The sequence below is a fragment of the Leucoraja erinacea genome, chromosome 17, assembly GCF_028641065.1.
Source record: "Leucoraja erinacea ecotype New England chromosome 17, Leri_hhj_1, whole genome shotgun sequence".
Classification (NCBI taxonomy): Eukaryota; Metazoa; Chordata; class Chondrichthyes; order Rajiformes; family Rajidae; genus Leucoraja; species Leucoraja erinaceus.
The window spans coordinates 38,558,461-38,581,937 of NC_073393.1; the positions used below are offsets into that span (position 1 = coordinate 38,558,461).

Here is a 23,477-nt window from a genome sequence, read left to right on the forward strand (position 1 = left end):
TATTAAACTAAACTGGTCTGCCGACAGTCACAACGCACACGGTACACAAAAACCTGAAATTTAAAGGGAAATCAAAAAGAGAACGACAATATGCGCAGCGCCTTCACCAGAACAAACGAACAAACGGACCAAGAAACACAGACCTATCCCCATGGTAGAGGGCTCTAAGCTAGAGTCCCCCCTCCCCCACACGGGTCCCCCTTTGTTCTCCCACTGTCCCTCACATCAGATCCCCCCACGTCGGGTCCCCATTGTCTTCCCCTCCCCCCTCTCGCTCATCGATCATATAATGGGAACATTCTAAAGATGTGGATATGGAATATATGCAGGCAGTAAGAGTTGATCTTGACATCATGTCTGGTACAGGCAAGGTGGGCCGACGTGCTCTACTGTTCTATGTGATTTTGTTTTCATAATGTATTATTTAAAAAATGTTTTAAAAAATATTTTTCGTAGGATATGAAAGCTTGCCGAATGACAGTTTTCTTTGGAGATAAGTGTGGTTCCATTCTGGTCAAGATGGGTGGAATGTTCATACGTTCATGGAGCAGAATCAGGCCATTCGGCCCATCAAGTCTACTCTGTTATTCGGTCATGGCAGATCTATCTTTCCATCTCAACCCTGCCTTCTCCCCATAACCCCTGACACCCGTACTGATCAAGAATCTGTCTATCTCCACCGTAAAAAAATTAATTGTCTTTGCTTCCACAGCCATCTGTAGCAATGAATTCCGCAGATTCACCGCCCTCTGACTAAAGAAATTCCTCCTCGGCTCCTAAAGCCACGTCCTTTTATTCTGAGGCGATGACCTCTGGTCCTAGACACTCCCAAACATCCTCTCCACATCCACTCTATCCAGTCCTTTCATGAATTGGTCAGTTTCAATGAGACCCCCTCCCCCGCATCCTTTTATACTCCAGCGAGTACATCAAACGTTCATCATATATTAACCCACTCATTCCTGGGATCATTCTCATAACCCTCCTCTTGACCCTCTCCACCATCTTTCCTCAGATATGGGGCCCTAAACTGCTCACAATACCCCAAATACAGTCTGACCAGTGCCTTATAAAGCCTCAGCATTACACCCCAGTTTTTATATTCTAGTCCTCTTGAAATAAATCCTATCCAATTAGTCCAATTGGAGCAGGGATGAATTTTTTTATTTTTTTTTTAATTCCAAAACCAAATCATTTAAAACAAAAGCAATTCATCTTTTGGATTTCTCTGCTTTAAACAGTATGGTGATGGAATTAACACAGAGATGAGATTTTAATGTTTACAATTTTGAGAGGATAGTTATGTTACTACTCCAGTAATCCAGAGACAAGGATTATTGACCAGAGTTGAAATCCCACCACAGCATCAGCGAAATTTAGATTCAATCAATTAAATATATCCAAAATAAAAACCTAATATCAGTAACAGTGAAAATGAAACCAACATATTTAAAAAGCAATCTGCGTCAGTGACATGTGTAGGCAGGAACTGCAGATGCTGGTTTAAGTCAAAGATAGACACTAAAAGTTGCAGTAACTCAGCGGGTCTGGAGAAAAGGAATAGACGATGCCTCGTGTCTGTAGCAGAGTCTCGACTTGAAACATCACCTGTTCCTTCTCTCCAGAGATGCTGCCTGTCCTGCTGAGTTACTCCAGCATTTTGTGTCTAACTTCGATTTAAACCAACATCTGCAGTTCCTTCCTCCACGACTTTAAGGGACTGTTGATAATTAGAGAGTCATAGTCATAGAGTGTGCAAACAGACCCTTCGGCCCAACGTGCCCAGACCGGCCAACATGTCCCAGCTACACTAGTCACACCTGCCCACATTTGGTCCATAAATCCCCCAAGCCCGTGCTATCCTTCAACAGCCAGATGGTTTTATTCCTGAATGCAGTACAAGGTTTAGATTTGAAAGTGTTTACAAACCCTCCACTGCCCTAACAATGAGCTGCCTTGGATGCATAAACATCGGAAAGCACAGCGGTGACTCGGGCAAGGCCGAGCATTGTGTACAGTGGCACACACTCCATAGTCACTAAACCTCAAATCTCGGTGTTTCCAGCCTGCGATAATTGCAGTAGGTAAAGGGTTTTCATTCATGTCGAAAAGCAAGACGGGCAGAAGAGTCTGCAAAAGGATATAGATAAGCTAGGTGAGTGGGCAACAACTTGGCAGATGAAATTTAATACTAATAAATGTGAAGTCATTCACTTTGGGAAAAAAAATGATAGGGCAAGTTATTTTCTAAATGAGGAGGAGCTGCGTTGTAATGCAACGCAAAGGGATCTAGGGGTATTAGTACATGAATCACTGAAAGTTAGTATGCAGGTGCAGCAAGCAATCAGGAAGGCCAATGGAGTTTTGGCCTTTATTGCTAGGGGGATTGAGTATAAAAACACGGAGGTCTTGCTGCAGCTGTACACAGTATTAGTGAGACCACATTTGGAATACTGTGTACAGTTCTGGGGTCCATACTTAAGAAAGGATGTACTAGCCCTGGAGGCAGTGCAGCGAAGGTTTACAAGATTAATTCCTGCAATGAGGGGATTGACATATGAGGAAAGGTTAAGTAGGCTGGAACTCTACTCTTTGGAGTTTAGAAGAATGAGAGGCGATCTCATTGAAACATATAAGATCGTGAGGGGCCTTGATCGGGTGGATGCACCGAGGATGTTCCCAATGATCGGGGAAACTAGAACTAGGGGACATAGTTGCAGAATAAGGGGGGGGCTCTTTTAAAACTGAGATGAGGAAGAACTTCTTCACCCAGAGGGTGGTTAATTTATGGAATTCACTGCCCCAGGGAGCAGTGGAAGCAGAAACTTTAAATATATTTAAGACTAAAATAGATGTTTTTTTAGCTGCCAAGGGGATAAGGGGCTACGGGGAGAGGGCAGGGATATGGACCTAGGTATGGTTAGTATAGTAAGACCTGAGTGATCTCCTGGACAAGTGTCGATCGCCTAGATTGGGGTCGGAGAGGAATTTCCCGGATTTTTTTCCCGAATTGGACCTGGGTTTTTATCCGGTTTTTTGCCTCCCCCAGGAGATCACGAGGTTCTTGGGGTGGAGAGGGGTGATAGCGGTATAAAGGGGAGGGTAGTGTCTTGTGTTCTGTGTCTTGTGTCTACTGTTTGTGGGTAAGTGTGTCTGTTTAGTGTTCAGCCATGAGCGAATGGCGGTGTGGGCTCGATGGACCTGGTGGTCTGCTCTCGCACCTACTTTCTATGTTTCTAAAAGGCATATTGTTATTGAGGAGGTTTTCAATATACTTAGTCTGGATAAATGTTATTCTTTTGATAATCCAGGTTAGGTGATATGGGATTGGAGAAATTCGGTGTCAGTGAGCTCTTCTCCAGCATCCTGATCCCTGCCTTTTTCCTGCTGTCCTGTATTCTGCAGCTGCACTACTTCCACCGCTGTTTCATGCAGATCACTGACTTGGAGCACGTACCCACAAAGGGAAGTGGCCCACTGCACCGGTAAGACTTGTACACACCTGGGTTGCCTACCCAAAAATAAATGAATGCTGATGGTAAATGGGTCTAGTCCAATAAAGGTTCTACATTAACCTACAATGGAAGGTTTCTGAGTCTATATGCTGTGATGCTGCTGCAAGCATGTTTTTCATTGCACCTTGTGCATATGGTAATAAACTCGAAGGTAGACAAAAGTGCTGGAGAAACTCAGCGGGTGCAGCAGCATCTATGGAGCGAAGGAAATAGGCAACGTTTCGGGCCGAAACCCTTCTTCACACTGACGTGGGGGGGAGAAGAAAGGAGAAAGGAAGAGGAGGAGCCCGAGGGCTGAGGGAGAGCTGAGAAGGGGAGGAGACAACAAAGGGCTACCGGAAATTAGAGAAGTCAATGTTTGTGCCGCTAGGGTGCAGACTGCCCAAGCGGAATATGTGGTGCTGCTCCTCCAATTTCCGGTGGTGCTCACTCTGGCCATGGAGGAGGCCCAGGACAGAGAGGTCGGATTCGGAATGGGAGGGGGAGTTGAAGTGCTGAGCCGCAGGGAATAAACTCGACTTGACCTGACCCTGAATCTCCTGGACTAGGTTATGCCCTGTTGATTATAAATTGAAGTACAGACTGATTTTAAGTTAATATGTCTCCCAGTATGAAGTGTCATTTATACACTATGGGATCCCTACTTTATGCCCATGTGGTGAATTGAAAATATACCTCGCTATCAGCACTGGAAATCCCAGTCTTACAGTAGTTTCAGAATTATCTCCTTTATCAGATAATCGATCAGCCATGATTATTATAAAGAAGGTAATGTTTCTATGTTTCTATAATGATTATCATACAGAAGATAATTCTGAAATTACTGTAAGACAGATCTCCAGTGCTGCCAGTGAGGTATATATTCAATTCACCACATGGGCATAAAGTAGGAATTCCAAATGTTGTGGCGTTCAGAGATAAAGTGTGGAAACAGGCCCTTCAGCCCACTGCGTTCACGCCAACTATCAAGCGCCCATTCACACCAGTTCTATATTATCCAACTTTCTCATCCACTCCCTACACATTAGGGGCAATTTATAGAGGCCCATTAACCTACAAACCAACACATCTTTGGGATGAGGGAGGAGATTGGAGCCACCAGAGGAAACTCACACAGACACAGGGAGAACGTGCAAACTCCACACAGGAAGCACCCGTGGCATTGCACTGGGCAAATAACATTTTTTGAGAATTTAACTGCCTTCCTGTTCTCGTCGAAAAATGTGTTTAAAATGAACCCAGATCATTGGTAACCTTAAACTAGCAATTAGAACGTTGATGGGAAGATTAGCCATATGTAACATTCCTACATTTGTTTCTTTAAATTTAAGTGCATCTTTCATTTATAATGATATCATTTATAAGATCATTTATCAAGTTCCATTGTTTGCTTTTTTTTGCATACTTAGGCTGAAGGAAAATTTAGTAGCGCGTTCTGAGGAGTAAGTATTGTTATTCTTATTGCTTTATCAATTTAGTCACATTCCTGTTTTGATTTGTGTGATGTTTTGCCTTGACACTGTTAAACCCCTGTCCCACGGTACGAGTTCATTCCAAGAGTTCTCCCGAGTTTGCCCTGATTCGAATTCGGAGATTTACGATAATGGCCACTCGTCGGTACTCGGGGCTCTCGTGGACATTTTTCACCAAGTTGAAAATTCTTTACGAGTCTTCCCGTGATTACCTGCCGTTAGCGAGTCTTCCCGAGTACCTGCCGTTAGCGCTAAGAGATGTCCCCGAGCTCCGATGTACCAGCTACGTTCATTCTCCATGCTTACCACGAGTTTGATTTTTTTTTAAACTCGGGAGAGCTCTTGGAATGAACTCGTACCGTAGGTCAGGACTATTAGTCCTCGCATGTGTATGACTGGTGCAGTAACAATCTAATTTTGCACTCAGCTTCACAACTGCTCAGGGTTGGCCATATCATTATTGAACCTTCCTCTACCCAAGATTCAACCAGCAAACGCTCCCTCATAATACAGTCGAGATTTGGTCAACAGATACTAACCCACAACTTGCTACAATATGGTTACACCACTGTGGCTACTTTTAATAGTGTTTGTAAAAGTTATTAGTAACTGTTGCAATGAATTTTGGAACCGGCTGTCTGGTTGAGGTAAAACTTAGATAAAAATGCACTAATTACACAGAAATGTTATCCTTGCAACAGAGGCCACAGTATTGTACAAGATTGTTGAAAGGTTAAGAAACGCCACCCGAATACAGTATTGGCAGTACTTTGTTAATGTGTCGTGCTGTCCCATTGCAATGACCCTTGGATGAGTACAAACAAGTAGAAAATTCAGGAACTTGAGTATAGAAGTTGGGAGGTCATGTTGCAGTTGTATAAGATGTTGGTGAGGCCACATTTAGAGTATGGTGTTGAGTTCTGGGCACCATGTTATGGGAAAGATGTTGTCAAGCTGGAATGGGTACAGAGAAGATTTATGAGAATGTCGCCAGGACTAGAGGGTGTGAGGTATAGGGAGAGGTTGAGCAGACTGTGACTCTATTCCTTGGAGCGCGGGAGGATGAGGGGTGATCTTATAGAGATGTATAAAATCATGAGATTAATACATTGGGTGGATTCACATAGCCTCTTGCCTAGAGTAGGTGAATCGAGGACCAGAGGATAGGTTTAAGGTGAAGTGGAAAAGATTTAATAGGAATCTAAGGGGTAACATTTTCACACAATGGGTGGTGGGTGTATGGGATTTATATTCTCCCATTCTTTGGCCATAAATGAACCAGCCATGAAGCTGAGAGAGACAGCCATATCAAATAATCCCAATTTTTTATCAAATAAAATGTTGAGTGCCATTTTTATTGTGATGATCTGGCACTGCGGTGGGTCCTGGTTTTTGGAGTCGTAAAGTTATATTGCGTGGAAACGAGTCCTTCAGCCCAATTCATCCGTGCCAAGCTACTGTTATAAGGGGTTCTTCTTCCTCGTGTCCGACCACCTTCTATATCACGTCTTTCCGGTCGGTCAGTGACGATTGACGGTCGGTGGTTGCAGAATTGGCTGCTTCAGTCAGTCACTGGGATACAGTTTCTGTCGTCAGCATTGCCTGGGGTGCGACACGTGGAGGCTTCTGCTTGCATCCCGTTATAAGGGGTTAGGAAGGAGGGATAGATCGAATGGCAGCGTAGACTTGATGGGCCGAATGGCTTAATTCTACTCCTATCACTAATGATCTTAGGAACTTGTGATAAAAAATAAACTATGATGGTGGACGCGCCTCTTTCCTTCTTCAAAATTAATATGCTGCTGATATTCATCTTTTATTGATGAATGCAGCAGAATGATATGGGGTAAATAGCATGCAGTTTATCAGTACAAATATCATCACCTATTCACATAGTCATTGAGTGATACAGCGTGGAAACAGGCCCTTCAGCCCAATTTGCCCAACACCGGCCAACAAGGCCCGGCTACACCAGTCCCACCTGCCCGTGTTTAATCCACAATGACCTACATAAATATGATGGTTGTCAAAAAAGCAATACTGAACAGTTCATTTATTTGCGCAATAATAAATGTTCTAAAAGGAAGAAATATTTCAAGGTGATTTTGTTGCAATGCAGAGCGGCTGAACTCCTTGGGAACGGGGCAGCAGAAGGAACAGACAGCGAGGACAATGAACGCCCAGTGGCAGAGGAGAGCAGGCTTGAAGGAGAAAGTATGTATTTGTATTTGCACCAGTTTCCTTTTAGTTTTATATCCCTTTTCACATTTGATAAACGATTCTTCTCTGGTGACATGAACCAGTAACCGATTGAAGAGTAAATGTCTGTTATTGGTCATATATAAGGATTATAAGATTTCACATCTGAAAAATCATCTTCAGCACTTAACATTCGGCAAGTTAAATAGTAGATATATTCACACAGAGGGACCCAAGGCCACAGATGTTAATGTGGAACGCTGGATGGGATTTTTATATGTGTCTTATTGAAACATATAAGATTATTAAGGGTTTGGACATGCTAGAGGCAGGAAACATTTTCCCCATGTTGGGGGAGTCCAGAACCAGGGGCCACAGTTTAATAATAAGGGGTAAGCCATTTAGAACGGAGATGAGGAAACATTTTTTCCGACAAAGAGTTGTGAGTCTGTAGAATTCTCTACCGCAGAGGGCGATGGAGGCCGGTTCTCTGGATATTTTCAAGAGAGAGCTAGATAGGGCTCTTAAAGATAGCGGAGTCAGGGGATATGGGGAGAAGGCAGGAACAGGGTACTGATTGGGGATGATCAGCCATGATCACATTGATTGACGGTGCTGACTCGAAGGGCCGAATGGCCTACTCCTGCACCTATTGTCTATTGCCTATTGTCTATTGGGTGAGGAAGCTCATTTCTTTCCTACTTCATTTGAAAACACTAGATATTCTGCACATACAATGATAACTTCTAACTCAAACTCAGAGCAAGCTTGCAGGATTCTCTGGGATTTGTCTCGCAGTCCTGAAAGACCAAAATTCCTTGTGGCTAGTAAGTGGGAAGACCAGAGCCATTTGCTTAGAAGGTTCCTTTAATGCCAGTAACTCCAGCCATGTGCTGACACCTGGCTCAAGCTGAACCAGTCTCGTTACAACTTTGATAACATGTCTGACCCACAAAGTGAACTTCCAGCTGTGTTTGCTCTTTCCCCACCACTGCCTACACCCGCTTACATCTGCCTCTGCCATGGCTCATCTGCTGCTGCAACCCTCACCAATGTCTTTTTAAACTGTACATCTTGCTATTCCAGTGCTCTCCGGGCTAGTTGTTCCTAAGGGCCTGTCCCACCAGCATGCGTCTAGCGCGACCAAACGTGGTGGCTTGAGGCTTACGGCCTCGCGGAGCCGGTCCCACTTCCAACCGCGGAGCCGTCTGGCGTTGTGCGGGGCTGGTCCCGACATCATACTCACCAATCAGCTGGGCAGGAGGCGGGCCGACTGAATTTGGACGTTGCACGGCATCAGGCGGTTACGTCATCACGCAACGGCACGCACTAGGCGTACGCGGTCAAGATGCTGCGTACGCCGTCAATACGCTGCGTACGACATCGAGACGCTGCGTACGCCCGTCGAGGCGCTGCGTATGGCCTCAATGCGGCTGCGGGCCGACAGGTCTTTGTCGCGCGGAATATTTGAACACGGTCAGTTTTTCGGAGCCCCGCGCGATGTCGGGGCCAGCTCCGCACAACTCCATACGGCTCCGGCGATCGAAGTGGGGCAGGCACCGCGAGGCCGTACGGCTCAAGCGACCACGTTAGGTCGCGCTAGCCGCATGCAGTCACATGCTCGTGGGACCGGCCCTATTCGCACTTTCTAAGATTTTCATTGAAATTTCTGCTGCCATTTGTTAATAAAGACGGAGTCTTGCTCCCCATCACTGTGATGCTCCTTGATACATCGTTAGAGTCTCATCATTGCTTCATTCCTGTTCTTCTGTCTGTTTCTCTATCCCACTGTGTGTATGCCATTCTCTTTCAATCTCTCTCTCCCTTGCTCTCTCTCTCGTTCTCTCTCTCTCTCTCATTCCCACTTCGCGCTCTCACGCTGTCTTTCTCTATCCCCTCTCCATTTTCTCTTCCCCACTGCTAGACTATTTTTTTCTCTTTACTTTCAGTTTATTTGTTTAAATGATGTGAGCTTCACGGGCTGAGCCGGCATTTAACTGTCCATCCCTCATTGTCTTTAGAGCGGAGGTAGTGAGTGAGCTGCCTTGATCTGCTTCAATTTACTCCCTTTCAACCCCACATCTCTTTCTTTCTCTGTTCCACTTTCTCCTTTCTTTTCAATCTGCATATCCCTCTTTCCCACCTTTCCCTTCGATTGCTCCGCTCGAAGCCACTGCTTCCTGCACCCACCTTCATCATTGGCTGGGCATTTAAACCAATGTCCTCAGAGGTAGTGTCCAGCCATGAGTTTTCCCCTCTGGTCAATGCCCTCAGTCTGGCTGGTTAGTGGGCAGGAAATAAAGAAATACAGATAGACAGGAAGAACTGCAGATGCTGGAATCTTGAGCAAAATACGAAGTGCTGGACTAACTCAGCAGGTCAGGCAGCATCCGAGGAGGAAATGGAAAGGTGATGTTTAACACCGAATGCAGTAGACAAGGTTTGAAGAGGTGCACGTGAACCTCTGGCACATCTGGATGGTATTCCTGGATGGAGGTGAAGGAGGAGATAGAGGAACAGGTGTGACATCTCATGGGGACCTGGAAAGGGGGTAGGTTGGTTGGGAATGGCTGAGTGAACCAAGGAATTTGATCTCTGCAGTACGTGGAATGGGGTGGGGATGGGAAGGTGTGACTGGGATGGGAAGGGATTACGTTGAAATTAACTCTGCTATTAACTTAGACAAGACTTCACCTTTCCGTCATCTCTAGCTTCTCGTACTTGCTGGGTGACAACATGTGCCTAGAATTCTGCATTATTTGATGTGCCAACTAATATAGGTGTACATTTTGTTTCACTGCAAGATTGACTGTACATTGTTTTTACATGTGTAACAAAATCAACGTCTAATGTGTAGGAAGGAACTGCAGATGCTGGTTTACACCGAAGATAGGCACAAAATGCTGGAGTAACTCAGCGGGACAGGCAGCATCCCTGGAGAGAAGGAATGGGTGACGTTTAAGATCGAGACCCTTCTTCAGACCCGAAACGTCACCCATTCCGTCTCTTCAGAGATGCTGCCTTCCACGCTGAGTTTCTCCAGCATTTTGTGTCTATCTTTGTTTTAAACCAGCATCTGCAGTCCCTTCCTTCACATGAATGTCTAGGTTGTTGTGACAGAAGCAGCTTATCTGTGTTGCTCACGCTGCCGATTTCATACCAAGATGGTCTGCCAACAATTCTCTCCTTGTTTTATTGCAGTTGCTGGCAATAAATGGGGCTTGGTGATTGACCGCCTCTTGGTACTTTTCCTGAAATTCTCCAAAGTCCTGAATTCCATCCAAGTGAAAATTTGGAGGCTCCTTGAATTACATATGATGAAGCTGGTGGCACTGTTCAGTGTGTGGGTCGCATTAAAGGAGGTATGAATGTTTCAGCAATGGTATCCAAAGAATGTATCAATTGAGAATTATGTCACAAAGCAATAAACCTTGTCGAGTTCAAACAAGGGGACATGACATGAGAATGAAGGGGCTGAAGTTTAGGGGTAACATGAGGGGGAACTTCTTTACTCAGAGAGTGGTAGCTGTGTGGAATGAGCTTCCAGTGAAGGTGGTGGAGGCAGGTTCGTTTTTATCATTTAAAAATAAATTGGATAGTTATATGGATGGGAAGGGAATGGAGGGTTATGGTCTGAGCGCAGGTATATGGGACTAGGGGAGATTATGTGTTCGGCACGGACTAGAAGGGTCGAGATGGCCTGTTTCCGTGCTGTAATTGTTATATGGTTATATGGTTATATGGTTATCTCCTACTTGCACGTAAATCAAAAATCCTCAATGCCTATGCTGGTGCAATTTCATTTTCTGAATATTGCACTGATTATGATAACGAATTATTTAAAAAAAAACATTTTTTTAGTCTTTAGAAATACAGCGCGGAAACAGGCCCTTCGGCCCACCGAGTCCGTGCCGACCAGCGATCCCCGCACATTAACACTATCCTACACACACTAGCGATTATTTACACTTATACCAAATGTACAAACCCAAACCAATTAATGTACAAACCTGTACATCTTTGGAGTGTGGGAGGAAACTGAAAAACTCGGAGAAAACCCACGCGGCCACGGGGAGTACATACAAACACCGCACAAACACTATATAGACAGCACCTGGAGATCAAACCCGGGTCTGCCGCTGTGAGGCAGTGACTCTACCGCTGCACCCATAGCCAGGATTGAACCTCTGTCCCTGGTGCTGCAAGCCCTGTAAGGCAGCAACTCTACCGCTGCGCCACATTTGTTATTAAATGTCACGATCAGTCTGCAGTACCTTCACTGCTGCGCCGCCGTTACATAACGGGAGCTGGTTAGTTTAACTAATAAATTAATTACTTTTAACTGGCAGGTTTCAGGAAAACAAACGACATTTTCCTAATGTTTGTCTCCTTGTTTCCAAGCCGTCAGTCATGAACTTTCTCTTCATCGTCCTCTGGGCATTTGCGATGCCGTTCGCCAAGTTCCGACCAATGGCTTCCTGCCTTTCCACTCTCTGGGTGTGCATCATTGTGGTCTGCAAAATGCTGTATCAGCTGAAGATTGTAAACCCAGCCGAATATTCCAGCAACTGCACAGCGGTAGGAAATAGCTCATTCGTGCATTTGATGCGTATAGAGAATAATTCACAGATGGTCACAGAAAAAGATTCAGCTAAGTTTTCTCTTTGAATATACTGTAAACACAAGATAAACTCTGTTAATTTCCATCTATATTCTCATCCCTCTACAATAGACAATAGATGCAGGAGTAGGTCATTCGGCCCTTCAAGAGAGCACCGCCATTCAATGTGATCATGGCTGATCATCCACAATCAGTACCCCATTCCTGCCTTCTCCCCATATCCCCTGACTCCGCTATCTTTAAGATCTAGCTCTCTCTTGAAAGCATCCAGAGAACCTGCCTCCACCGCCGTCTGAGGCAAAGAATTCCACAGACTCACAACTCTCTGTGTTTCCTCATCTCCAGTCTAAATGGCTTACCCCTTATTCTTAAACTGTGGCCCCTGGTTCTGGACTCCCCCAACATCTGGAAGATGTTTCCTGAGGGCATTGGACCTTGTCTCTGGAGCTGATGCACTACAAAGTGCCACATTGCTGAGAACTATGTTCTGCCCTGTGTATATCTTCCCCTTTGCTCAATCTCTTGTGCTTCAATTTGACTTGATTGTATTTATGTCTGGTATATCTGATCTGCGTGGATAGCATGCAAAGCAAAGCGTTTCACTGTACCTCGATACATGTGACAATAATAAATCTAAACCTTGTCACACGAACGCTTAGTGGACACACGATGGATGAGCCATTGATTTGGGTGCTGGTTCTTCATGAGTTTGGTTAAAAGTGCATTTGTGGCAATTTTTTCATCACGTATTGCTTTCAATGATACAATACATTCACAATTTGCTCTTCCAATTATAAAAATATAGGTGTTGTTAGAATTGATTTATCTGACACTGATCTTTACCATATTTATTCATGGCTTTGAAGGTCTTCAGAAAATGTGTATCTCTTCACGCTTGTGTCGTTATTTTTTTCCCCTTGCTTTCATCACCTGAAGTTTGTAATCTTTGGTATATGCAAGTGTTGCCATTCATGTTTCATTCGCACACGTTTTGTTTAGATTGATGTACAGAAATATTTTTCTCTGCAGCACTCTCCAAATGAGACTAATCTAAAAGCGGATGAAATCATGCATTCTGGTCTGTACAGAGGGCCCATAGACCCGGCCAACTGGTTTGGATTCAGAAAAGAATTTCCTGTTCTTGCCTACCTCCAAGTGAGTCATTAAAGTCTATGCCAATTAGCGTGAAATTAGAGTGACGTTGTCTTAAATTACTCTGGTCCATAATGCACTCTATTAGCATGTAAGGGCTATCTATTTTAACTTTACAGTAAGGCTTGATCGCTGGTAAAACTGTTTGTTTCATCAATGCTCGTGGGTGGTGATGGTGCGTCTTCCATTGGGATTAGAATGGGAATGGGATTTGGAGGGAGAGATAGATCAGCCCTGATTGAATGGCGGAGAAGGCTTGATGGGCCGAATGGCCTAATTCTGCTCCTTTAACATGAGCTTATGAACTGTGCATCCAGGTCAGGATGGGTGTGAGTTGGAGGGAAACATTTTGTGATGGTGCGATCAAACACCGGTCACTGTCAGTCATAGAGTGATACATCATGGAAACAGGCCCTTCGGTCCCAACTTGCCCACACCGGCCAACATGCCCCAGCTACACTAGTCCCACCTGCCTGTGTTTGGTCCATATCCCTCCAAACTTGTCCTATCTGTCTAACTGTTTCTTAAACGTTGGGATAATCCTGGCCTCAACTGCCTCATCTGGCAGCTCGTTCCATACACCCACCACCCTTTGTGTGAAACAGTTACCCCTCAGATTCCTGTTAAATATTTTCCCCTTCACCTTGAACCCTTGCCCTCTGGTCCTCGATTCCCTTACTCTTCCCTTACTGTGCGAATACGCGATCTATTCCGCTCATGACCTTTTACACCTCTATAAGATCACCCCTCACCCTATTGTTCTTCTTGGTGAAGGGCTGCCTGGGTTTTACATTGAACAAGTCTCTGAATTGTTGCAATACATCACAGGCACAAGCCACATACGGTGGAATGGGATTGTGGTCTGGGAGTGCCATTCAAAAGCATAGCCAGTGTGAACCAGAGGGAGACAAAAGTGCTGGAGAAACTCAGCAGATGCGGCAGCGTCTATGGAGCGAATGAAATAGGCGATGTTTCGGGCCGAAACGCTGCCTATTTCCTTCGCTCCATAGATGTTGCCGCACCCGCTAAGTTTCTCCAGCACTTTTGTCTACCTTCAATTTTCCAGCATCTGCAGTCCCTTCTCAAACAGCTAGTGTCAACCATCCTGTTTCTGTGACTGCACCCATTTAAACAATGGCAAGTATTTTATAACTCTCCCTATGTATCTTGTAGATGATGAAGAGACTCTAGACTGTCGGGCAATGAGCCAACATAGGGAGTACCTAGATTCTGACCTGCTATAGTGAATTTGCTTGCCTGACTTGAATGCTATTAACCAGATGAGCCCAGCCTGAATGTTGTTCGCTTGCACATGCATGGGACAAAGGCTGTTTAATTATCTAACTAACTGCAAATGAGAAATAGATCAGGTAGTCTCTTGTCCAGAGTAGGCGAATCGAGGACCAGAGGACATCGGTTTCAGGTGAAGGGGATACAATTTAATAGGAATCTAAGTGGTAACTTTTTCACACACAGGATGCTGGATGTATGAAACAAGCTTCCAGATGAACTAGTTGAGGCAGGGACTATCCCAACATTTAAGAAACAATTAGACAGGTACATGGATAGGACAGGTTCAGAAGGATATGGGCCAAAACGTAGGGAGTTGGGACTAGTGTAGATGAGACATAATGGAGGGTGTGGGCAAGTTGGGTCGACCGGGCCTGTTTCCACGCGATATGACTGAAAATCCTGATACACTACATCCACTGGCTCTCCTTCATCCATTTTACTTGTCACAACCTCAAAAAATTCCAGAAGATTAGTCAAGCAGGATTTCCCCTTCATAAATCCATGCCGACTTGGACCAATCCGTTTACTGCTATCCAAATGCGCCGTTATTGACTGTACTAATTGACTCCAGCATCTTCCCCACCACCGATGTCAGGCTAACTGGGCTATAATTCCCCGTTTTCTCTCTTGCTTCTCTCTTGAAAAGTGGGATAACATTAGCTACCCTCCAATCCACAGGAACTGATCTCGAATCTATAAAACATTGGAAAATGATCACCAATACGTCCACGATTTCTGGAGCCACCTCCTTGAGTGCCCTGGGATTCAGACCATCAGGCCCTGGGGATTTATCAGCCTTCAGTCCCATCAGTCTACCCAATACTATTTCTCACCTAACCCAAATTTCTTTCAGTTCCTCTGTCTCCCTAGAACCTCTGTCCTCTAGTACACCTGGGATATTGTTTGTGTCTTCCTTAGTGAAGACAGAACCAAAGTACCTGTTCAACTCTTCTGCCATTTCCTTGTTCCCCATAATAATTTCACCTGTTTCTGCCTTCAAGGGACCCACATTTGTCTTGACTAATCTTTTTCTCTTAACATACTTAAAGAAGCTTTTACTATCCATCTTTATATTCTTGGCCATCTTACCCTAGAACTTCATATTTTCACCCCGTATTGCCCTTTTTGTTTCCTTCTGTTGTACTTTGAAAGTTTCCCAATCCTCTGGATTCCCGCTACTCTTTGCTATGTTATACACCTTTTCTTTTAGTTTTATTCCATTCCTCACTTCCCTTGTCAGCCACGGTTGCCTCTACTCCCCTTAGAATCTTTCTTCCTCTTTGGAATGAAATGATCCTGCATCTTCTGGATTATGCCCAGAGATTCCTGCCATTGCATTCCCACCATCATTCCTGCTAGGATCTTTTTCCACTCGACCTTGCCCAGCTTCTCTCTCAAGCCTTCATAGTCCCCTTTGTTCAACTGCATCACTGACGCTTCTGATTTAACCTTCTCCCTCTCAAATTGCAGATTAGAATTGTAGTCTTCTTAGTCTACCTAAAGCCCTGGCTGCCCACCATCTCTTCCCCTCACCCTCACAGTTTCAAGACCTAGATTCTCTGTCCTTCGTGACAAAAAATGTAATGAACATTCCTTCAGCCGCTCGCTGATTTTTACCTTGAGTTAAGATTACATCACATTAGCAAATTGTGTTTAAGAGACTTTTAGATGGGCTCATGTACATGCAGTGAATGGAAGGCTAGGAATCATGTACAGACTGGTACATTGGTATCATGTTCGGCACAGACATTGTAGGCCAAAGGGCCTGTTCCCGCGTTGTACTATTCTCAATGAAAGCCAAAGCCCAAGATCAAAATAATGATTTCAGCAGCTGTTTGAACTGACTCGGGACACGGGCTCTTGACTACAGATGCCTGGAGTTGGCATTGTCCCACCAGCGGGTGGTGTCTCTGTCCGGCCTCTGGTTATAAATGGTCCTTGGGCCCCCATCCTTCCGTCCCCTCTCGAATAGATGTGAATACACATCTTCCATCTGCTATTCCTGTTGCTCACTAGATGCCAACTTCCACCCTATCATTTATACAAAGCCCATTTTGGAATCAAGGACAGCTGGAAAAGCTGTGATCATTCGGAGAATAGCATTTGTATGTTTTCCATTTGGTGCCTACTATCAATTCTCAGTCTGCTGTGCTAAACCATCTGGTTCTTATGCCATGGGAACATCAGGAATAAAAGATGCCCAAATGACCCTTCACCTCCCTTTATCCTGTCAGAGTCACCAGCAGTCCCCACAGTGGCATTGCATACCAGGATCATAAGACAGTCGTATATTCAGCCATTGAGATCATAAATTCAGTCATTGAGAATGTATGCTGGGGAAACCTTTTTTTGCTCAGTCAAGATTGTGGACATATTTTCCAGTGGCAGAGAGATCTCTGTGAAATAATGTGTTTGCACTTTGTTTCCCACCTATTCCAGGATCATCTTCTTCTGCTAATGTTACTCGTATTTGAGATAACTGTGTACCGGCACCAGGAGCACTACCGCAAGTATAACCAGATGGCCAGGCCCACCACCAGTACATTATTCCCAGAGATCACTCGGCAGCACCTCGATCAAAGTGTCGCCAGCTGTGCCAAGTATTTCAGCAATTTCTTCTTCTACAAGTTTGGTTTAGAGGTAGGTCGCCCAAGTATAGGAAGGATGTCGACAAAATAGAGAGTACAGAGGAGATTTACTAGAATGTCGCCTGGGTTTCAACAACTAAGTTACAGAGATAGGTTGAATAAGTTAGGTCTTTATTCTCTGGAGACCAGAAGGTTAAGGGGGGACTTGATAGAGGTCTTTAAAATGATGAGAGGGATAGACAGAGTTGATGTGGACAAGCTTTCCCCTTTGAGAATAGGGAAGATTCAAACAAGAGGACATGACTTCAGAATTAAGGGACAGAAGTTTAGGGGTAACATGAGGGGGAACTTCTTTACTCAGAGAGTGGTAGCGGTGTGGAATGAGCTTCCAGTGGAAGTGGTAGAGGCAGGTTCGTTGGTATCATTTAAAAATAAATTGGATAGGCATATGGATGAGAAGGGAATGGAGGGTTATGGTATGAGTGCAGGCAGGTGGGACTAAGGGAAAAAAAGTTGTTCGTCACGGACTTGGGCAGAGATGGCCTGTTTCCGTGCTGTAATTGTTATATGGTTCTATGGTTATATGTAATTCCCGGAATGGTGGGACTGCCAAATATTATAAACAATAGACAATAGGTGCAGGAGTAGGCCATTCGGCCCCTCGAACCAGCACCACCACTTAATGTGATCATGGCTGATCATCCCCAATCAATACCCCGTTCCTGCCTTCTCCCCATATCCCTTGACTCCGCTATCTTTAAGAGCCCTATCTAGCTCTCTCTTGAAAGTATCCAGCGAACCGGCCTCCACCGCCTTTGATAGAATGGAGCGGCTGGGCTTGGATACTCTGGAATGCAGAAGGATGAGAGGGAATCTTATTGAAACATATAAGATTATTAAGGGATTGTACACGCTAGAGGCAGGAAACATGTTCCCGATGCTGGGGGAGTCCAGAACCAAGGGCCACAGTTTAAGAATAAGGAGTAAGCCATTTAGAACGGAGAAGAGGAAACACATTTTCACCCAGAGAGTTGTGAGTCTGTGCAATTCTCTGCCTCAGAAGGCAGTGGAGGCCAATTATCTGGATGCTTTCCAGAGAGAGTTAGATAGAGCTCTTAAAGAAAGCGGAGTCAGGGGATATGGGGAGAAGGCAAGAACGGGGTACTGATTGGGGATGATCAGCCATGATCATATTGAATGGCGGTGCTGGCTCGAAGGGCCGAATGGCCTACTCTTGCACCTATTGTCTATTGTGAAATGCCACTAATCATGTACGCATGTAAACAGCGTACTTTTAAATTATCAAAAGGAACTAAGGTGGTTTCGTTGGAAAGAAAAATTAAATTTGGCCACTCAGATACAGTAAGAATACATTCTTAGTTAGATTAGAGAGTTAGATTTGGCTCTTATGGCTAAAGGAATCAAGGGATATGGGAGAAAAGCAGGAACGGGGTACTAATTTTAGTTGATCAGCCATGATCATATTGAATGGCGTGCTGGCTCGAAGGGCCGAATGGCCTACTCCTCCACCTATTTTTCTATTCCTGATGTAGGCTTTTGACCTGAAATGTTGACATTTCATTTCCTCCCAATGGAAGCTGTTGGAGCTGCTGAGTTCCTCCAGTAGATTGTGTGTTGCTCCAGACTCCAGCATCTGCAGTCCCTTGTGTCACATGCATAGAGTCCAAATTCAAGAAATGGGATGAATATAGATGGGTGGGTCATCGTGGATGTAGTGGGGCAAAGGACCTGTTTCTTTGTTGTATAACCCAGTTCATGACTCTATTGAACAAAAAAATGGTCATGCTATAACATTCTTAACATCATGATTTCTTCATCCAAAAACTGACCTTCAGCATGCAATAATTAGCTTTACTGTATTTTGCCATGGCTGTTACTATTGTTGAACAGTATTCTCAATATCTTTGGCTAAGGCCATGGTAAAACTTCAATCACTTACCCTGAGGGAGAGTTCACTTGTTCCAGCACCAATAAAATGATTAGGTATTGGGGACTAACATGCACAAGCAGACCCTCTTAATATCATCAAATTGTCATAAGTAATTTAATAATTTCATGGATTTAAATTGTAGACGTTGCCTCATATGTCAGCATCATAGAGACAAGAAGTTGGAGTACCTCAGCGGGTCAGACAGCATCTCTGGTGAAAAGGAATAGGTGAAGTTTTGGGTCGAGACCCTTCTTCAGACTATTTATGTTTTGTTCCTACAAATTATATATGTCCATGTACTGATCCCCAAAGACAAAGCTTCTTGTGTTTTCCTTTGGTACACAAAAATGCTGGAGAAACTCAGCGGGTGCAGCAGCATCTATGAGCGAAGGAAATAGGTGACGTTTCGGGCCGAAACCCTTCTTCAGCCTGATAGGGGGTGGGGGGGAGAAGGAAGGAAAAAGGGGAGGAGGAGGAGGAGCCCGAGGGCGGGGGGATGGGAGGAGACAGCTCGAGGAAGGGGAGGAGACAGCAAGGGCTAGCAAAATTGGGAGAATTCAATGTTCATGCCCGCCGGCCGCAGGCTACCCAGGCGGAATATGAGGCGCTGTTTTATGAGGTGTGTTTTCCTTTAATTGTTCTCTCATCTATATCTGTGTCGCACAGGTTTGCCTCATTATGACAGTCAATGTGATTGGGCAGCGGATGAACTTCCTTGCGATCATTCACGCTTGCTGGTTGATTGCCGTTGTGACCAGACGCCGACGGCAGGCGATAGCCAGACTCTGGCCCAAGTACTGCATCTTCCAGTCCCTTTTCCTGCTGTGCCAATACCTATTGTGCCTCGGAATTCCTCCAGCTCTCTGTCTAGGTATTGAGTTTGTCTACTATTGCCAGGTGGGATGTGGGCGTTGTCGGCAAGGCTGCTACTTAATGTGAACTGCTCAATGCCCTTGAGGTGGTGTGAACCAATTGTTGAACCATGCTGGTGTAGGTGACAAAGGTTCCCCCTTTGTGCTATGAGGTGTTTCCCAGTTTGATGACAAAGTCGCGGTGATGTGTGATTTTGTGGAAACTTGCAGGAAGCGGTGCCTCATGCCTGCCCTGCGAGGTGGAGGCCATGGGTTGGGGAGGAGCTCCTGAAGGTCCCTGAGTAAGATGCTGCGGTGTATTAGATGGTACACAGTGCTTTAGTGATAGAGGAGATGCCAGTCCAGTGGGCTGCTGTAAATGCAGTGGCAATGTCTCTCGGAAGGTCAAGGCAACCCCTCCATTACATCTTTAGTTTCAGGTGACTCGTGGAATTTTCAAATTCCAATAATAGAACACTTCACGCAGAGATGGTGGAAATGAACACCTCGCGGCCACATGTTTGGTTGTAATTTTACACCATTCCTAAGCTTGTCCCCAAGTCTGAACCCAATTTGTTTTGATTTAATCTGGCTCTGATTTTTTTTAAACCCCTGCATTGAGGACCAAGTACAAATGTATCTTGATCCAAAATACTCTTTTATATGACACACAAAAATCAATTAAAGCAATAAGGTTAAATATATTCCTTAAATAATCATCTTGATTATCTGCAACATGAATGCGGCCTCCTAACTAATGTGAAAATTGTGGAGAGTCGCTCTATAGCCCAATAAGTGATGATTATATGGTTTGATTATGAAGCCAAGTTTGGAAGAGCATGCAGCAAAGGGGCATAAACGTTATTTAAAATAATATGATATAACTTCTTGAATGAGAATGTTGGCAGTTTGACCTCTGCTGAAGCTATTCCCATGAGCAGTAAATTCCATGAGGTACTGAGTATTGGAACGACAGCTGCCGTTACCAGAGCAGGAACCTGGAGCATGTGAAAATCAGTTCAATAACTCCCTGTGACCCAGTGTTGGAGGCCAGAGGACAAAACTCTGCAGGAAGAAACCAGATACCAGGCAGTGAGATTGTCTTTTGTTCCATTCACTTTAAAGGACGGAAAATAAGGCTTGTGCTGATACCCTCTAATTTCGTAATGACGTTTGCCCACATCGACGCTCAATGCCATGGTATTGGAGCTGAGCCACTTAGTTGCACTTTGACGTCTTTGTGATTAACCTGGGCCCAATTCCCATTGTGGTTCTGGCCGATGTGACATGATCTTTGGTACTTGGGCTGTGAAAAATTGACCTCCACACTAATCTTATACGTAGATAGGAATTATGTACGTCCTTCAACACTATTTCCCCAATATAATCACCTCCATAGCCATCTGCACGGATATTTGGACAGAAAGGACATTTGTTCTCCACTGCTCTGTATTATTAGCAGGCAATGATGTGGTGATATTGAAACAAAGAGAGAGATTGATATTCATATCTTCCAGAGATCTGTCACTCTCTTTATTATCCAAATTGGTTGCTGATGTGTTCAGGCATGTTTTAGTTTGTACTAGGCATTTGAAGCCTGTACTGTATTAACCTGCATTTCCCATTAGAAAGATTCCATTCCAAATCTCCCAGCAAAATAACCGCTGGATGTAGATCCCATGGGAATGAAGGCACAGGAAGAGATCAGTGCCATGCAGGGTGTTGGGTGAAGATCCAAGCCCTGGGAATGAGAGGGAGAGGCAGAGGCAGCATTCGGAAGGATATGGAAGCCCTTTTTCCTCCAAGGAGCATCTGGCTTATCCAGTTCAAAGCAATTTCACACCAGAGTATTTTTCCGAATTCTGTTTTGACCACATCACCAGCTCTACTGCAAGACTGTTTAACAATGTTGAGTGCCTTTGGGGTGATGGGTAGACAACAAGCTTCTGCCTGGCCAGGATGTTTGTGGTCTCTTTATGATGTTGGTGAACTGAGGGTTGGTGATTTATAAGATCTCTAGTTTTACAAATATCAGGCTACGATGTTAAATGATTTTAATGAAGTGAGCAGAATTGTACTTGAATCCACAGATTACCCATGGAGATGGCCATCCCCGATCACCATTCACTCTAGCCTCATTAAATGGTTCTATCTGCCTGACTTTGTGGTTACCCCCAGCTCCAAACATCTTTTCTGTAAGTACGCATCCATGTTTGATTCATGTTCACCAGTCACAGAGATTAATGTGTTCTCCTCAATTGTAGAATGGCCTTGAATGCTTTCCTTTCTATTGCTAATGATGTACCAGAAGATCCAACAAAAGAACCTTGGTCCTGAATTAGTGCACAACATAAAACCAGTAGTAAGAGGGAACTGCAGATGCTGGTTTACACTGAAGATGGACACAAAATGCAGGAGGAGAACTTCTTCAAAGCAGACATACCTTGAGGAGATTTGGCAGTGGGGCAGACAAAATGTGGATGCTGCCTGTCCCGCTGAGTTATTCCAGCATTTTGTGTCCATGTTCGACATAACAAAATTAGGTTGCCAGTTCTCAATGAGGATCGCATTTGATATGCTCTGCACTTGCAGCAGTTTCTCCTTTTAAATCGTTTAGAGTTTCTTACGGTTTATGTGATCTGTTTGTACTATCCATCGTTTTACAGCTTTTAGCCACTAGAGCGTAACACAGCTGGAAGGACATCGTATCGTGGTCTGGTTCCAGAGGGGAGAGAATAGACCAGCTTTGTGGGAGACACAAGAACCATAATCCTCACAAGTTTCTGAGCACACAGATGCCCTTCATCAGGAAACCCTGACATGATAAAGATGATAGCAGTGGGAGGAAATCATTTGGGCTGTAAACAGGGAGGAGTGTAGGAAGGGGATGGGGTAAGTATACGGGACATAGTGGAGATGGTGACATGTAGGTTGAAAGTTGGGGCTTGGTTTAATTTGTGATTACAGACACTCCCAAGTTTATATCACAGTTATGTTCTATAGACCCTTTCATATGTTACACGCGGAATCGCCTTAAAGCGGGGGTAAGCGGGGGGGGGGGGGGGGGGGGGGGGGGGGGGGGGGGGGAGGGGGGGGAGGGCAGATGATTGTAAGGGTGGACATGAAGTTGATAAGAAGGGCAGGAGATTGGACTGGAAGACAAGGGTTGGGTGAAGGGAGACAATTGAGGTGTGTGATGAGATCAACACCAATCGCTATGAGGATCACTATCAGCATGTTGAGGTAGGTAGACACGAGCCGTGCCCAGCAATGGCTAGAGTAAGGTAGAGCCGCCACCAAATCATGCACAAGATGGCTTCAGCTCAACAATTGCTACATTTTATGGCACAAAACAGTTTTGCGCGATACATGTCACAAGAACTCTGCTCCATTGTATCTGTCCAGTGGTCTACATGTTGTGGATGGAAGCATAATTGATCTGTCCCACTAACGCGACTTTTCAGCGACTGTCTTCGACCTTCAAGCTCGAGGGCACTCGCCTGAAAAACCTTGAGCTGGATCGACCATCAGCGATTACATTTCTGGATACTTTCAAGAGAGAGCTAGCTAGGGCTCTTAGAGATAGCGGAGTCAGGGTATAGGGGAATAAGGCAGGAACGGGGTACTGATCACATTGAATGGCGGTGCTGGCTCGAAGGGCCGAATGGCCTACTCATGCACCTATTGTCTATTGAAACCATGAGCCGGAACGACCATCTGCACACACACACACACACACACACACACACACACACACACACACACACACACACACACACACACACACACACACACACACACACACACACACACACACACATCGCAAAGGCAGGGG

General features: G+C 44.8%; 1 protein-coding gene across 2 annotated transcripts in view; it reads left to right on the plus strand.

The window, feature by feature from the left end:
* piezo1 (piezo-type mechanosensitive ion channel component 1) overlaps nucleotides 1–23,477 on the plus strand; it is a 278,272-nt gene that overhangs the window by 186,918 nt on the left and 67,877 nt on the right. For both annotated transcript variants that reach the window (XM_055649000.1, XM_055649001.1), the window contains exons 16-24: nucleotides 3,312–3,485; nucleotides 4,925–4,957; nucleotides 7,107–7,201; nucleotides 10,388–10,548; nucleotides 11,588–11,764; nucleotides 12,837–12,962; nucleotides 16,692–16,892; nucleotides 19,458–19,662; nucleotides 21,733–21,837. In XM_055649000.1, coding sequence (XP_055504975.1) covers nucleotides 3,312–3,485; nucleotides 4,925–4,957; nucleotides 7,107–7,201; nucleotides 10,388–10,548; nucleotides 11,588–11,764; nucleotides 12,837–12,962; nucleotides 16,692–16,892; nucleotides 19,458–19,662; nucleotides 21,733–21,837 — 1,277 coding nt within the window. The remainder of the gene's footprint in view (nucleotides 1–3,311; nucleotides 3,486–4,924; nucleotides 4,958–7,106; nucleotides 7,202–10,387; nucleotides 10,549–11,587; nucleotides 11,765–12,836; nucleotides 12,963–16,691; nucleotides 16,893–19,457; nucleotides 19,663–21,732; nucleotides 21,838–23,477) is intronic.